At 40.7% G+C, this 17,802-nt stretch overlaps 1 protein-coding gene and 1 long non-coding RNA gene across 6 annotated transcripts in view; one reads left to right on the top strand and one right to left on the bottom strand.

Moving 5' to 3' along the window:
• The window catches only part of LOC140906837 (uncharacterized), a 45,347-nt gene that overhangs the window by 6,576 nt on the left and 20,969 nt on the right, over window positions 1-17,802 (top strand). For 2 of the 5 annotated variants that reach the window (XR_012157262.1, XR_012157258.1), the window contains 2 exons: window positions 445-597; window positions 5,160-6,910. This is a non-coding gene — a long non-coding RNA (uncharacterized lncRNA). Of the gene's footprint in view, window positions 1-444; window positions 598-4,522; window positions 4,608-5,159; window positions 6,911-13,637; window positions 17,026-17,802 lie in introns of those variants that run through there. The other 3 variants (XR_012157259.1, XR_012157261.1, XR_012157260.1) reach the window with 3 other exon arrangements.
• Window positions 5,105-17,802, bottom strand: part of NDUFV2 (NADH:ubiquinone oxidoreductase core subunit V2) — a 43,588-nt gene continuing 30,890 nt past the window's right edge. The window contains exons 6-8 of the mRNA XM_073331599.1: window positions 14,539-14,648; window positions 6,789-6,865; window positions 5,105-5,259 (exon numbers count right to left, since the gene is read on the bottom strand). Coding sequence (XP_073187700.1) covers window positions 5,166-5,259; window positions 6,789-6,865; window positions 14,539-14,648 — 281 coding nt within the window. The 3' untranslated portion in view covers window positions 5,105-5,165. The remainder of the gene's footprint in view (window positions 5,260-6,788; window positions 6,866-14,538; window positions 14,649-17,802) is intronic.

Here is a 17,802-nt window from a genome sequence, read left to right as displayed (position 1 = left end):
ATCAAGCTGTGCATGGATTGCTGGAAGTCACACTGCCGCCTCTGATTTCGTGTTCCATTAGATGCTTGTTTGTAGCAACACCTTGTAAGACCAATCACTGCTCACGAGAAACATTTACCCTGGGAACACTCTCTCTACCATGAATTGTCCACTCGGTAACAGCAACATATCCACCACATAAGAGCACCATTTGTGATGTCACATCTGAGGTGGAGCTTGGTGGGCCATGTAGAGGCATTGCCCCCCCCACCCCAAAGTGAATGTTCAGCACAGCTCCAGGGCATACAGCTTTGTCCACTTGCCCTGTCTGACAGAGCCTGCATGGAGGGCATAGGTACTGGGGAGTTTGGGAGGCAGGTCTGGAAGAGAGGGATTTGGTGGGGGGGAGGGGGGGGCTTCTGCGGTCAGAGGAGCATCTGGAAAGTTTCTTCTGTCTTTCCTCAGTATCTGGCTTGCAAGCGGTGGTGGTTGCTATTTTGCAGTGGGGAGTATTGGGGACCCCCTGTGCACTGAGCTGTCCCCTCCATCTCGGTTGCTGGCAGCAGGATGTGGATGTGCTATTTTGCAGTGGGGGATCAGGAGACTGCGCTCCCCAAGGTATTTACCTGTCCCCTTCCCCTCTCCTATCTTTACTGCATTTTCCCCCTCCATTGCAGGCTGTGCATGGTACCCTCCCCAATCATCCATCCCTTGCCAGTGTGGAGCATGAAGCTGCACCTGGAGCATCATCAGCCTGTTCCCAGTAGCTGCACTCAAGCATTTTGCTGACTGGGGCCTCCCCTGCCCCATTCTCCCCCACCCCACAATTTCTTCCCCCTACAGCCTAGCTGACCCATACTTTCCAAAACACACTTAACGCTTCATATGCTTTTAGTCAGACAACACTATAACAGCAACATGTGCTTAGGAGCAACATAGCAAAAGAGCACCTATATGTTGCTACCAAGGAATGTCTACTGTATTCAGACAGGTATTATAATGGCTACATTAGTCACTAAACTGTTATTGGAGGTTAACAGCCATTTCAGTTGTGCAAAAGCACACTCCACCATTGACTTGTGCCTGTTGATTGGTTATAGTTGAAGTGGTAGCTGTCCGTATTTATGTAGTCTGTGGTTTCATTAACCATTGTAAAAGTGAGCATGCACAGAGTTACCCAGAATTAGTAGGGATGAAGACCCTTTTAATGTCAGTGTTGTTTGATAGACCTGGAGATCCTTTCTAGTCATTCTTGGGCTTGTTTTTTGAAAGTCTAGCATCATGCACTTTGCCATAGGTACACACGCAGGAACCTTCTGCAATGATCAGTTAAGACTTGTGTCAGCATTAGTAGTAGCCAGGGCCCATGTATTTAATGGTTATGGAATTCACCCTTTACCCCTAAAGTGTGCTCCAGCATCTAGCCTTTTGTTAAAATACATGTACCTTATTTCTAGCTGTTATAGTTGAAAATAAATGCTTGAAATGTGAACCAGTGCATTCACATACACACAGAATTTACTGAAAGCCTGAAACAATACCTTTGAGAGGTGTAAACCACTTAATTTATCTTAATGGATTGTAAATTCTGAAACCTAAAGATAATACTCTGCAGCCTACTGAAAATAAAGTGCTGGGATAGTATAAAATAAATTGAATGTAATAATTAAATATAGGCACATCTGATGGTACTGTAGAACTTCAGAGTTATGAACACCAGTTACCAACTGACCAGTCAACCACACACCTCATTTGGAACTGGAAGTACACAATCAGGCAGCAGCAGCAGAGAATAAATAAAATAAAAAAGCAAATACAGTACAGTACTGTGTTAAATGTAAATTTCTAAAAAAAAAAAAATAAAGGGAAAGCAGCATTTTTCTTCTGCATAGTAAAGTTTCAAAGTTGTATTTAAGTCAACGTTCAGTTGTAAGCTTTTGAATGAACCACCATAACATTTTGTTCTGTTACGAACACTTCAGAATTACGAACAATATCCCCCATTCCTGAGGTGTTTGTAACTCTGTGGTTCTACTGTATTATTAAATTGCACATATAGTTCTTTAAAACCTATCTTTTAATTTAAATCAATAGAAGTATACTATATTTGAGACAGCTGTAGGGAATTAGGACACTTGCTTTTTTTGTAAGCTAAAAAAAGTAGAAACTTTTCAGCATGAATTAGGAATATAAATGAGGTAGGGAAATTTGATAAAACTATGTACTATGATATTTAGCAATTTTTGGCTCAGCTTTTTGCATTTTTTTAGGAAGTGGAGGACTATGAAAGATTGACTTCAGGAAATATTTCAAAAGTTGTCTTCGTTTGTCTCCATTTGAAATAGTTGTTAATGTGCATGGGTTGGAGCAATTCTGGAGTTCTCAATCTTTTTCCTTTGTGCAGATCACATTTTTATTGTGAGACTGCTTCATTATTAACTCCCTTAATGGTCATGCTGAACACTTACCTGGCCAAATGCAACAGCATAACATCTTAGTACTAACTACAACAATTTTTTAAAGGAAACAAAATGTATGCAGGTTTCAGAGTAACAGCCGTGTTAGTCTGTATTCGCAAAAAGAAAAGGAGTACTTGTGGCACCTTAGAGACTAACCAATTTATTTGAGCATGAGCTTTCGTGAGCTACAGCTCACTTCATCGGATGCAATTTTAGCTATCTTTTCATGTGATGTTTTGTCTTTTGTATGTTACCACCGCTTTCTGAAACATGTCCTCTTCCTTTGCACCTAGTTCCTTGCCACTTTTTCCTGGGACATGCTTCCCAGGCAGCTGATCCTTTCTTCCACCTACTCTCCTGACATACTGGCAAATAAGCTCTCTTTTCCTTTTATGGATCAACAATGCACACTAATGGAGCTAGGCTAGCTCTTCCTCATTTCCAGCTGCTTTTCTTGGCATCCAGGCTCTTATTATTATTTATCTATCTAGTAGCAGCACCCAAAGGCCCCAATCAGGATAAGTGCCGCATTAGGTTAAGTACTTTACAAGCACACGAGACATTATCCCTGTAAGCTTTTCAGAACAGTGTAATTTCAGGAGACACAAATGTGTGTCTGACACAACAGGAGAGAAGATGAGAGTAATGGTAATGTGTGGATTCTGGACAAAGATGGAAGCACCTGAAAAGAGCCAACTCCAGATTACCTGCCAGGTCTTTGCTCTCCAGAGCACCAGTTCATGGACCACAGTTTAAGAACAGTTTGTTTAATTAATAAATTGGTCTAATTTTATAAGACCAATTAATGTGAAGATACACAAATAATTTTAAAAGTTTTTGGCCTGAATTACAAAATTAAAACAGAAATGGACTGATAACATTTTAAAATAAATGAAAATAATATGATAGTACCAGTAGTGCAAGAGAACTGGACAGTGAATTTAACTATAAAGAGAAAATGAAACTGACAGTTTAGTTTCACTATCCAGGCTCAGTGAAGGGCATTAAGTCAAACAAACATTAAAAATTGTAATGGTTCTTCATCTTCTACAATAATAAGGCAGTTTTAAGAGTTAAAGATGGTTGTTTTTTTTATGTGGGCAAAGTTGCCCTATACTTGCACTACCTCTTGGAGATTATGTGAACACAAAACCAAGTAGCTTCAAATCCCTACATGACACCTCATTCTTGTCACTCAATTATTAAATGTATAACTTGGTTTATTAAATGCATTTTTTTATAGTTTAGTTATGCTACCACCTTTACAGGTTACTATAAATGAATTTGAAAAAAATCTTAATTTTCTTTTTTAGACTGCTTGCTTACTCTTTGAATTGCTCTTGACCCAACCAATTAAACTGGACTCCTGTTTCTCTTTTGTTACTAGTCAGTTTCACTTCATGGGTCTTATGCAATTCTGCAGTATTTGACTGGAAATATTGCTGGCGTTTGTTTAAAAGAGTGCACACTGGATATTTCATTGCATGGAGGCATTTTTCCTTATAAATATTCTCAAAGGATTCTTAACTCAGTTGAAGACGGTCCCGAACTCCCAAAGCTGAAGGATTCTGAAGGGATGTACTCCTCTCTCCCCCTATTCAGTGGATAGAAGATTCCAACCTTGCAATCAGTGATATAGTTCATCAGTGCCCTCAGCTCTCAGGGTTTTTGTTTGCTTTCTCCGCTGAGAATGGAGAAATTCCCTGAATGCTCCTGTTAAAGACCTGGTCAGTCAAGTTTTTGATGTCTTTCTGTTACCATATACAAGTATGGGACTAAAAAGGACCTCCTCCTGATGTATAGTCCTGTCCCCTGCCAAGGCAGGAAACCCCATCATATCATCCAATCCATAAATTTATCAAGCTCTATTTTAGTACTAGTTAGGTTTATTCCCTCTCTTCAGTCCTTTGATAGTTAGACACCTAATTTCCAGCCTAAATTTATCCATGGCCAATTTATACTCACTTGTGCCAGCACTCTCCTTTAGCTTACATAGTTCTTCTCCCTCCTTGCCATTTATTACCCAATGTATATAGAGAGAGCAATCATATCCCTCTCAGCATTGATTAAAGTCTTATTGTTAGGGAGTGGGATCGATTGTACCAAAAGGATCTTCTTCCACTTCTTTCCTGCTCAGACTTCATTGATTAGGTGACAGGATTGTTAGAGGTAAATCTGCTACTTATTTTTCCCCTTTTATTATTCCCTACAATATTAAGTTTATTGTTGAGTGGTGATACCATGTGAGGTATCATCAGCTAATCAGTCTACTTTCCATTGTTCTCCTAACCCTTGCTCCCCAAATGTAATCATATTGGTCATAATGCCTTAAAAGTAATCTACATCTAGACATACAGTATGTACTTTTGTGTGCTGAATGCCCTCAATAGGAGGACAGCATCTTCAGCAGAGAAGATAGTAAACTATTTTGTCCTTTTTGTGCTCATAAAACTGAGAGCAAGGTTTTCACCCAAAGATTTTTGATGAAGGGTGAGGGCAAGGCAACATGTTTCGCATACACCTTTGCCAAACTTTCCCCATTTGTAATCTACAGATTTTTTTTTTTGCACTTAGCACTAATTTTTTTTTTATTGCTGTGGCATCTTTAATAGTGTTACTATTCTCAATTTTAAAAAAAGTTTAACACATAATTAAAGCTATTTGAATGAAGTTAAAGGTGTTTTATTTTCAGACAACTTATGTTTTTATAATTTATTACAGAAATGCTTAGAGGTCTGCTCGAACTCCAAATCCAGGTCCTCTGGGGGGTTCAGTCAGAGAAGTAAGACCACCAACTGGCTCACAAGAAAAACGTCCATTTCTGAAAAGATGAAAGAGCAATCAGATTTGTTCATCAGTATTGTAACAATCATCTTCTACCCATGAATGACAAGTCTGACTCAATCTTTGGGCTACCATTTTTCCTGTTTCTCCAAAGGATGAGCAGAGAGAAGGGGAGGAGGAACAACAGAACATAGTATCTGTAAAAATACTAGTGGTAAATCAAAGGCGTTCAAGTAGAATGTCAAATATGGAACTTGATAACCAAAATACATACTTCATAGATACAAAAATTAAATCTATATGATTAACAAAAAACCAGGAGCCAATGGCTTTTTTACTCCAGCAGTACCAACGGCAACATCTGATTATTTGTTTCAGATCCATCTAGATTCATATATTCCAAGGCCAGAATTGACCATCATCATCTTGTCTGACCTCCTTGTATAGCACAGGCCATAGAACTTCCCCAAATTCCTGGAGCGTATCTTTTAGAAAAACATCCAATCTTGATGTAAAAACTGCCAATGATGAAGAATCCACCACAACCCCTTGGTAAATTGTTCCCATTATTAATTACCTTCACTGTTAAAAATGTATGCCTTATTTCCAGTCTGAATTTGTCTAGATTCAATTTCCAACCATTTGATTGTGTTATACCTTTCTCTACTAGAGCCCATTATCAAATATTTGTTCTCCATATAGGTATTTACAGATTAATATAATCAAATGACCTCTTAACATACTTTGTTTTGAGTCCATCACTATAAGGGATGTTTTCTAACCCTTTAGTCATTCTCATGGCTCTTCTCTGAACTCTCTCCAATTTATCTGCATCCTTCTTGAACTGTGGACACCAGAACTGGACACAGTATTCCAGCAGTTGTGACACCAAATACAGAGGTAAAATAACCTCTACTCATTTGAGATTCCCGTTTATGCGTCCAACAAGAATTGTATTAGCCCTTTGGGCCACAGCATTACACTGGGAATGCATGTTCAGGTGATTATCTTTCATGATATTGTTCAGCATCAATTAGCTCCCCCATTCATATCTCTTCCTATGCATTTGAAATTGTGCAGGAACAGTGGGAATTAAAAAAGGGGGAGGAGGGAAAAGACAAGTCAGTCTTTCACAAGGGTCAAATCCAGCCTAGGTTTGTAGGGATCAAAAGTCTACCAGCTTGTAGTGTTTTGGGTGATTTATGCAAAATAAGTTTGTGATTACATTCCACTTCCTATCAGGCATATAGCCACTTCAGACCCAACATCTCAACTGGCACTTTCTTTGGTAGTCTCAAACAGGCCAAGGATCGAAGAGTTCTGGACATGAAGTTTTCCTCTCACCTCTACACACAGCCTCTCCAGGTTCAAGTTTATGCATAAAGCAGGTCAATGTGGAAAATGTGTAATGCCTGTGCAGTTCAGTGAATTAATAATGCCTTCAGTTCTACAGTAATCACTCCAATAACTTTTCCTAGAACTAGTCGCCGACATTAAAAATAGCTTTCCTTCCAAAAAGATTTTCTCTTTCATTACTCACCCCTGTATTATACAAATACAATTTACCTTGGGCCAGGTTTGGGAACTCTGCCAGCCTTTAGTTCATCGATTATGTCTTCAATATCTTTTGGTGTCAGATCTTCCTGTAAAATGAAAGAGACCACGCTATTAAAGAAAATTTAAAACAACATTTGTAAGCAATTGTGTGAAATGTAGTGTTCACAATTCCTCAAAACAACAGTTTTTAACTTTGAACCGAATTCTTCACTCAGTTTTGATTCCAGCACAGATAACTACGATCCTATCAGTTAATACAGAGGTGGGCAAACTATGGCCCACGGGACCCTCCTGCCCGGCCCCATAGCTCCTGGCCCAGAAGGCTAGCCCACAGCCCCTCCCCTGCTGTTCCCCCTCCCCTGCAGCCTCAGCTCACTGTGCCACTGGCACAATGCTCTGGGCTCAGGGGGCTGCGAGCTCTTGCTGGGCAGCGCTGCTGCAGAGACGCAGCCTGACCTGGTGCTCTGTGCTGTCTCCAGCCAGGCAGCACGGCTGCCTGTCCTGGTGCTGTGGGCGGCACGGCTGTAGCACCGCCAGCCACCAGTGCTCCAGGCGGAACAGCAAGGGGGCAGGGAGCAGCGGGGGTTGGATAGAAGGCTAGGGAGTTTGGGGTGGTGGTAAGAGGGTGGAGATGTGGATAAGGGGTTGGGGCAGTCAGAGGGCAGGGAACAGGGGGGTTGGATAGGGCAGCGGTCCCGGGGGGGTCAGTCGGAATGAGAGGTGGGGTTGGATGGGGCAGCAGGGGGTCAGTCAGGGGCGGGGGTTCTGGGGCAGTCGGGGGACAAGGAGGGGTGGATGGGGCAGGGGGGCGCGTCAGGGAACGTGGGTTGGATGGGGCAGGAGTCCCGGGGGAGGGGGGGCATCGGGGGCGAGAAGCGGGGGCAGGGGGTGTCAGATAGGGGGCAGGGGCTGGGCCACACCTGGCTGTTTAGGGAGGCACAGCCTGCCCTAACTGGCCCGCCATGCAATTTCGGAAACCCGATGTGGCCCTCAGGTGAAAAAGTTTCCCGCCCTGAGTTAATATATGCATCCAAGTTTAAAGAAGAATTAACAAACTTAAAAGATTTGAGTTTTATGACATTCTAATGTCACTCTTAGCAATGTTACACACTAGCAATTGTTAGTCAAAATGAACTGCTTTTAAGCCGTTTCCGTTTCTAAACCAACACATAATGGCCATGTTTTAAAAGGGGCTGTGTTCAAGTACTAGGAGCTACTGTGTGAGCCAGCACTCTGACACCACTTAGTTGTCAGGGAGAAGGCTGAATGGGATGGAGGTAATTGAAGTTAATTACCTGATCAGGTCAGTGGAAGGGCTGGGTGAGCTAAAGAGCCATTCAGTCCATCAGCTCAAGACTGATTTAAAAAAAGGGCACAGGAAGGGAGAGAGGGGGAGAGGGACAAGGACAGGACTTGGTGAGTTCAGTGTCTCAGAAATCTCTCAAGCCCTGAGGAAAGGGCCAAGAGCACAGGGAACCGCACTGTAAACTGCGCTGCTGCACGGGGCTATAGAGGTGTTGGTGAAGGGAACATAAACGGCATGGTGTGAATACACCACCAGTGAAGTTGGCATGGTTTCTGTGGTATTAGAAGGCAGGAGCAGAGAATGCCCTGTTATATGTGGGCGCTTATCAGAGTTTGTGATTCCCCCATCCGTGGTGGCAGAGGATCAGACGGGGAGCCAGTGCAAGGATTTGGATCACAGCAATGGAGGAGAGTCTGCAATGGTTGGTAAAGCAACTAACGAGAAACAAAAAGAAAAGGAGTACTTGTGGCACCTTAGAGACTAACCAATTTATTTGAGCATAAGCTTTCTCGATGAAGTGAGCTGTAGCTCACGAAAGCTTATGCTCAAATAAATTGGTTAGTCTCTAAGGTGCCACAAGTACTCCTTTTCTTTTTGCGAATACAGACTAACACGGCTGTTACTCTGTAACGAGAAACAAGAGACCATGCACTCATTCCAGCAATCCCATCAAATGGAAAAGCCGTCCCTAGCTGCATAGCAGGCTGAGCAGCTGAACGGCCTGCAACACAGAACCTGATGAATCCTGTGACAGTGAACAGTAGTTGTTCCTGGGGGTTACCCTGTGCAAGATGGACCTAGTGGATGACCCTGACACATTTTCAGTGATTTCTGAGAGAGTAGCAATAGGAGCCAGATGGGATAAGCTATCATGGGTCTTCTGGGTGGCACCGTATTTATCACGGGAAGCCTAGGCTGCCTATATGGCCCTGTGCAAGGAGCAGGCCTACAACTACGATGTGGTAAAGGCAGTTATCCTGGACAGGGTAGGCCTTTGGCAGAACAATACAGATTTTGTGACACTAGGTACTCTTATGGAGTATGGCGCTTAGCCTTTCTGCAAAAGTTAACTGACTGGGCTCCCTGCTGGCTAAGGCCAGATATTCAAGGTGTGGAGGAAAACAGCAGCAGCCGTAATATTGGAAAAATTTCTCCAGAGCTTCCTCAATCTTAGCATGGGCAACTGAGGAAAAAAGGGAGACAAGCGGAACTCCTTCAGGTAACCATGGAGTGCTTTGCTACCAGGGTGGGCTTCTGGGGCACATAAAGCAAGATTGCCTTGTCACGGAATGTGAGTTTGCAGAATTCTGCATGTGGACTACAACTAGAGGATGGGCAGAAGAAGAACAATCATCCCTGTAAAAGTGTGGAGGAGACACCAGAAGGGACTGGCGGACACTGCCTCAGGATGCTCGATGGTCCAGAAGGATTTGGTGAAACCCAACAGGATGTTGTCAGGTGGAAGTTTACAGTTCAAATGCATCCACAAGGCAAGGAGACTCTGGTTAATGGTGGAGATACCCTTAAAGGTTAAAGAGAAATTTAAATGGAAGTAGGGGTGGCAGGTGGACTGCCTCATGAAGTCATTATAGGAACATATTGGAGCCACTTCCCTTATTACAAGAACAGGGGTCTGGGATCCCTTGCAGCAGGAAGCAAGGACACCAGGAAATGAGGCATGAGAGGGGAGAATCAGAAAACCCTAGATCAAAGGAAACAAGCAAGGAGGAAAATACGACCTCCCTAATGAAAGGGAGGGCAGAAAAAAGTAGTCCAGGACAAGACTGGGGGAGGGGGAGAGAGTAACCCTAGTTTGTTGACAAGAGTTGGAGTCTCCCAGGAACCCTTGCCACCAGCACAGAGGGGAGACCCACCCCGGCACCAATTTGTGGGGCTAGGAGAACTAGGATCCCTAGTTATGGAGAAGAAGGGGGCAGCAACAGGTTCACAGTGAGAAGACCTGTGGGCAGAAACAGTTATGTGACTGCAGGTTGAGGCTCTCTGGGGGGCCAGAGCGAGCACAGAGTTTTGTGACTCCTCTAAAGAGGGGAGGTTGTGAGGAAAGCAAGGTGGGTGAGTATATGACAGTGCTGGGAGCTAGGTGAACCAGCACTCTGATCATTTTGACACCAATTAGCTCAGCCAGAGATGGCTGATGAGATAATCAGGTTGACAGGGCTGGGTGAGCTAAAGAGCCAATTAGCCCATCACCTCAAGACTCATAACATGGACACAGGAAGTGGAAAGAGAAAGCAACAGGGCTCACTGAGCTGTTTCACAGAGGTCTCAGAGAAAGGAGTCCTCTGCTCCTCTCATGATCTGGGGGAAGGGTCAAACGCAGAGGGGTCACTACATAGGACTGTAAAGTTGTTGGTGGAGGGAACATAAATGAACAGCACGGTGTGGATACACAACCAGTGGAGTCAGAGTGGTTTCTGCGGAGCTTGCCCTGTCACAGGCTGCAACTCATGTCTATCTGATTTATAACTGCAATTGCATAGACATCTAAATGACTTCCACTGTGCCAACAAAACTGTAGATGCAAAATGGAAGGCCAATTCTAAAAATAAAGTGCACTGTTAATATTCTTATTTGCATCTTGATTTTTTTTTAATGTTCCAGTTTGAAATATTGTTATTTAAAAACATTTCACTCAACAGCTAAGAACATTTTCTGTTTATTACTTTGGTTTTTACTGGTAATTGGAAGCAACCATACAGTCTAAATTTGCAAAGTTTAGAATTGCAGCAAACTACACTGCAACACAGTCCGAACTGAAATTGTTAAAGGAATGTGTTTATGAATTTCATGATTCTGTCTTGACAATTTGTAGACTTAATGTAGGCTTGTATATTCAGTTCAGAGCTCTTAACAGATTCTCAAATTATCACACTTGTTTTTGAAAAAGACATTAGCTAAGATCACTAATAGGTTTAAATCCTGGACTGCTATTGGCTACACTAATCACATGACTGCACAGTTCAGAACTATAAGTTGGTGAGTATCACAAAAACACAGCCAGTGTATCTGCATAAGAAAAAAATGTTTAAAAGAAATTTTGAAGCCCGCCTTACAATCATATCTGGATTCCCTTTGTCTTATTTCTATGCTTTTTGTCTCCCAATATTGTTTCATCTTCCCTTCCCTCCCCTTAAAGGCAAGGTTGTGGGTTTCCCACAGTGGCCTAATATTTTTTCAGGTATATTCAGCTGCAAGTGATTCTACCAGTTTCATTCTTTTGACCCATAATTAGTCATGCAAAAGGAAGAGTCAGGCAGTAATGTTCAAAGCAACTGATGGAAGCTTTATGAAGAGAACCAGGTGCAAAAATGATACCAGACAAAGATATTCATTAAACTGCAGTCACAAAAGGCTGTTAAGAAAACTAAATCATGTGATGAAAGGCAAAGTACTGTCATGGATTAGAAACTGGTTAAGAGACAGGAAACTAGGAATAAATAATGCACTTTCAAGTTAAAAATGTTAATACTGGGGTGTTACAAGGTTCCATCTTACCAGTGTTTTATAACATATTAATGATCTGGAAAAGGGACTGAGCCATGAGGTTGCAAAATGTGTAGACCACACAATTATTTAGGTTAGTCAAGACCAGAAAAGACTTCGACAAACTTCAGCAGGACCTTCGCAAAGCTAGCTGGGATAGGCATCACAATGACAGATGAAATTCAACGTTGATAGATGTACGGTAACAGACCTCTCAGTGTTCAACAATGGTCAAAAAAGCAGAGAATGTTAGCATTCATAAGGAATGGGATGGAAAACACCACTATGTTATGTCAATAATACATCTTCAACTAGAATACTGGGTTGCTTTCTGGTCACCCTATCTCAAAGAGGACGCAACAGAAATAGAGGGTATTTAGAGATGGGCAATGAGAATGGCTATGCATGGAAAGATCTTAGATACGTAGAATGAAAAGCCTGAAACTCATGATAAAGGTCTACAAAACAATGAATGGTTTAGAGAAAGACTAGGCACTTCTCTCATCACCTTTTCTCATAATATAAAAACAAGGAGACAATGAAGCTGAAAGACAGCAAATTTAACATTTTTTCCTTTTATCACACAATGCATAATTAGCCAATGGAACTCATTTACTGACAGATACTGAAGCCAACAGTTTAGTACAATTAAAACGAGGATCGTATTAGTAAATGTAGCAGCCAGTACTTCCCTCGGCCCGCGCCACTTCTAGCAGTTCCCATTGGCCTGGAGCAGCGAACCGTGGCCACTGGGAGCCGCAATTGGCCGAACCTGCAGACGCAGCAGGTAAACAAACCGGCCCGGCCTACCAGGAGCTTTCCCTGCACAAGCAGCGGAACAAGTTTGGGAACCACTGGGCTAGTACTTTTCTATGCATTCTTCCATAAAAGTGTCTTAGAAAGCATACTAGATTAGGCCACAGACTTCTTAAGAGCTTGGAATGAGTGATTAGCTCCCTTCATCACATACAATGCACACTGCACCAGGCTTACGACTCTTCAAGTGTCTTTTTGCACAGCAAGCTATGGAAAGCATACTGGGTAACACTGATCTACAGCTGCACGGCTCCTCTCCTGCAAACATTCTTAGATCAGGGCTCCAAGCACCTAGAGCCACATCAGTGTCTCAAATACCTGGTCCCCTGTCACTGTATCAAATGATCAAAGTCACTTTGGTGGCTTGAGTGCCTTTGGAGGCTTTTCTGTCTTTATGTCTGCATCTGGGGAAAATGCATCACCCTATCATGCTTTAGTCTCGTCATCATCTCTGTTTGGAAAGTGCATCACCAACATGATGCCCAGGAGTACCCTACTCTTGCACATCTTATCTGTGTAGGAGTGTGTGCTGATGGGTACGCTGGGGCACAGTATCTGAACTAATAACTCTGCAAAGTCATCAGAACACTGGTTAGCTTCCAGCTGAGCTCCTAAGAAACCTAACAAAGATTGGCATATTGGGGCTGTGACTATCTGAAATTCTTACTTCAACATTAACTTAAAATTTGACTGTAAGGTGCAGAAATTTATTGTGCGCTGAATCTTGACTTCATGAATCCAATAAGCTTAAATATAAATGCCATCCAGTTGCTGTTCTCAAACTAGGACTGTCTAAAGTGTCATATCAATTTTTTAAATATGACATATCCATACAGATTTGCGTGGGGAGGAAAGGGGGTTTGGGGGTTTGTTTTTTTTTTTTTTTTTAGTTTTCTTACTTTACAAATTGTTTCTCTAAATTTCAGTTACGGTAGAAAACTCTTCTGTTCACCACTGACAAGCCTCCCTACAGATCAATTTCCACGAGGCCCATCTATGCAAGAAAAAGGCTTAGAGACATTTTAAAATAAATAAAAACTCACATCTCCAGCAGTCATTTGATTCCCTGTTTTAAGCCCAAAGTCAAACTGCTACTCTGAAATTCTTGTTTAAAAATATTCATAACTTTAAATTACAGTTCAAACACCTACATTTTGACCTTTTTCACTAGAACTAGATTAATCCAATGTTTGTTTTCTTTCTCTTCTCTTTTCCACTTTTATACTTTCTAGTAACAAAAAAACCAACCTAAGACTTCTTGGACTCTTGATACTTTTAATGTCACATAACTTATGAACCCTTGTCTGATTTACTTAAAATTGGCTAGAAAAAGTATACCATGTTCAGAGAACTCATGTTGATAATGATGTTGAAAATATTTTGAGAGGGAGGAAGGGAAGAGGAAGAGGGGAGGGCTCGCAAAAAAAAAAAACAAGGAAAATCTCTCTCATATAATGGAAACTGAATTTGCTAAGGCTGCTACCACTCCAGAATATGCTAGCCTTTTTTATTATTATTCATGTAATCAATTAAGGGAAACAATCAACAGAGGAGAATGTCACTCAGAAAACTTCAAAGATTGAAAAAGGATTTGATAGAGGGATATACATTTTTTTAATAATAATAATCCCAGAGAGAACCAAATCCTCCTTCAACTAAAAGGTATCTATGAAAGTGCCCTAGTTCTACTGCCGGGATACCCCAAAATGTATTTCTGTATGTATTTTAATTATCTCTCTTCATGATTCTTTTACGAAAATATGAGTACATTAAAAAAATTTCCACTGGTCTCAGAAACTTTACCTATATCACAGTGCATTGATGTGTATTTTCATGTAGAGAATATCATGTCACTAGAAGATGTTCCAGCTCATGAACTGTCCCTCTCCCACAAAATGAGAGCTGCTTCTCTTTACATTGATAATTAAGCTTGGGGAAGTCCTGTTCCAATATCATTTTGAGAGATAAGCCACCCACAGAGTAGCAATATAAACTATCAAATTAATAAGTCAAATAACTTATACTGAGCTACTAGAACTTCATAATCTAAAACAATTACAATAATTTAGTGTAAATAATTAGCATGCCAGTTAAACAAAACATTGTACTTTTCAAACAGAATGAAATACTTACATAATAATTATCATTTATTTGTACCATCGGTGCGTTTACGCAAGCACCTAAACATTCGACTTCTACCAGTGTGAAAAGTTTATCAGGTGTTGTTTCCCCAACTTGTATACCTACAGTAATAAGGAATATTAGGGTAAGTGGTGATTATTTAATACATTTAAAGAAAAATCTTAAATATTTCTCAGCTAATCTATTGCTTTTATTTCACTTCATGTTGTAAAACATTTGTATCTTACTTTTACATGATTTGGACAGTTTTCCTAATATCAACACTTAAACAGCTCCAAGATGCTTCCCATTAAGTAAAAAAAGCTTCATAAACTGAAACCCCTCAGATACATTTTAAAAACTGATTTACAGACTTGCTTCCTATTTCATAAAAATATTTTATAAACCAATTATAGGTATTATTGATTAATTGTAGAACTACCTATTCTATTTTTAGGAAGCAATGCAATAGGAGAAGTTACTTAAAAAGGAATATATATATACACATTTTACAGCAGCTCTAATATGTAAGGGCCTGCTCCTGCTCCCATTCTAGGGACTAACTATGCATGGTGCTGAGTGCTCTCAATACCCACTGAAGGAACAGAGCAGGGCTAAGCATGCTTAGCACAGGCCATGATGGTCAGAACCTTGCAGATTCAGGCATTAAGGCCCCAATCCTGCTAAGAGTTGTCCATGAGCTTAACTTTAATACCATAAGAAGTGCTGTTGATATGCATGACCAGTGCTAGGTCAATTAGAATACTGTCGTTGATTTAAAGAGGATCAGTATTGGGCATAAATTATCAATGGGTTAATAATTATTACAATGAAACTATGCAAACAAAATTAGATGAAGAGCAGCAGCTGGGAAGAAACCAAAGAGATCACGATTTTGTGAATGTGGTTAATTTCTGTAAGGACAGCTGTAGCAGTGAAATGTACTTCATTTCAAAACTATACTCCCTGGAACAGCTTCATGAAATACTTTTTCATGTGGCTCACAGGGAACTACAAAGAGCACTGCAAACCATATTTTATTCCAACAAATTCCATTTTGATAACAGGCTGCAAACAAGAAATGTCATCTTAATGTCAGATCCACACAATTATATCAGCCAGGTAGATTCTGTGTCAATATTTAAGGAACTAATTTTTTAAATACTAAAGATCCAAAAGTATTACAAAGATTATATTTTATACCAAGATAACAAAAACAGTCTGTGTAGCAGTTATGTTAAATTCAGCTACACTACTAAAAGCATATAGCATATATTAAAGGACATTATAGCAAGCCTGTCAAATGTTTTATTATTTATCAAGAAGCATTCATGATATTTTGTGTACATATGCAAAAGTATCACATATATTATAAGGCAAAACAACTGGAAGAATTCAAGTGTACTCCAGGAGATTGCACTGGCTTCTAACTTGTTTCCTGGTGAAATTCAGGTTATTGGTTTTGACCTATGAAGTCCTTCATTATTTGGGATCTGCGTATCTTAAAAACTGCCTATATTTTAAACTGACACCAACGATTGGTTGAGATTCTTGAGCTGCAAGTTCTTAGATATGATCACTTGTGGCTAGAGATGTTGGATCATATTAAAGAAGTTCTGTATTAAAATCACAAATGAGTTGGATTCCCCATAGTTTAAATTCCAGGGTATTACTAATTAAGAGTCTCTTGATTTTTGGTACTGTTTCTCTCCCTCCATGTGTAAAACTTGCAAGCTGTTAGTACATTCTAAGACAGAGTCTGTTCTCAAAGCAATTCTTTGTAACAACAGCTACTCACACACAGAGAGACTCAAAGCAATACTCTGTAACAACAGAAACAGCACCCAGAGACTCCCCGCCCTTTTGTTGTATTCATCTCGCTTTGTCAACAATTGTGATTAAAATAGAGATAGAGGATGTATGTGGATGGATGCTTGGTGTGGATAATAACTGAATGATCAGGTAGGTGCCAGCCTAAGAATCCAGTGTCCATCGGCTGAAGAAGGCGTCAAGTGGAAATAACTAGAGGAACCCCGGAGGGCAGACTGGAATCCACCCAACAGCCTCAAGAATGGGAGAATCAAAGAACAAGATAACATCTGGCAGCAGGGAGCCGTCAGGAATGTGCCATGTGCTGATGATTCAGCAACAGCATGATGAAGCAATTCCCATAGACTGGCATAGGAAGAAATTCCTATAATAATGTACTCTAGAAAGTGAGAACTTTGGAGTCCGATTCTGCAAACCAACTTCCAGGAGCATCAGATGAGCATCTGACAAGGCCCTGCTCCCTCCTCATGTCCAGGCCACCTGGCCAGTGACTTGGCATGAGCAACTCTAAGGCTGATAACTATGATAACAACCTTGCAGAACCTGTGTGTGCCCGTGTGTATGAATGAATGTGTGAATAAATATGGAATTGAATGGAATGTTATAGCTATAACTGATTCTTTCTGTATTCACAATAAATGTGGCATTTTGCCTTTTCCCCTTTAATAAGATCCTGTTTTTATTTTATTGGTATACCAGAGACAGACTATCCAACTGGACAGCCTTTGACCCTTCCTCCCTGACTTAACAAGCCAAAGGTTTTTAGTGGGAGTTACCTTCAGGACACTTTGCAAGACATAGCAGTTTTGATTGTTTGATCGGGGAGCCCGTCTGGCTGCACTGGCTACCCTTTTTACCAGCTATTTAGTTGCTGGCATTTGTAGTGTAATTTCTAGTAAGTAATATACATAGCAGTGTTTGAGAAGTGTAATATACAAATGCAAACCATTACAATAACAATGTTAGACAATCATTTCAGTGATTTCCTGATTTTATTATTTTATCTGTGCAACCTTAATATTAAATCATTGTAGATATTTTTAATTCCATTTACTTGTTTAAAACAATTAAGAGGGGAAGAACTTGTGCTTAATAGCACCACGATTAAAATGGTCCCCATTAGACTGAAGTTCACAGCATGGAGTGTTGATTTCACCCCTTTTCCTGCCATTTTATTTTGGTGGTAGAGTTCTCTCTCTTACATTTTGGGGGTACTTATCTTTGCTACAGAAACCCCCCCAACTTTTCATGAAGGCTTAGAATTTATGGAATATTGTAGAATGCAGGAAATATTGCAAGCATCCTAAAACTGAGGAACAAAAATGTTTTACACAGCTTCAGTTTTTTTCTTGGCCTTAATGTTAAGGCAATTATTTTAGAGACTTGAGCTGGGTGTTAAAGCAAGACATTTACAATCTCTCTCATATCAGTTTTCCCACTGAAAGC

Source organism: Lepidochelys kempii, chromosome 2 (assembly GCF_965140265.1).
Source record: "Lepidochelys kempii isolate rLepKem1 chromosome 2, rLepKem1.hap2, whole genome shotgun sequence".
Classification (NCBI taxonomy): domain Eukaryota; kingdom Metazoa; phylum Chordata; order Testudines; family Cheloniidae; genus Lepidochelys; species Lepidochelys kempii.
Note: the sequence above shows the minus strand (reverse complement) of the source record. Positions and strands in the feature narration are given on the sequence as shown.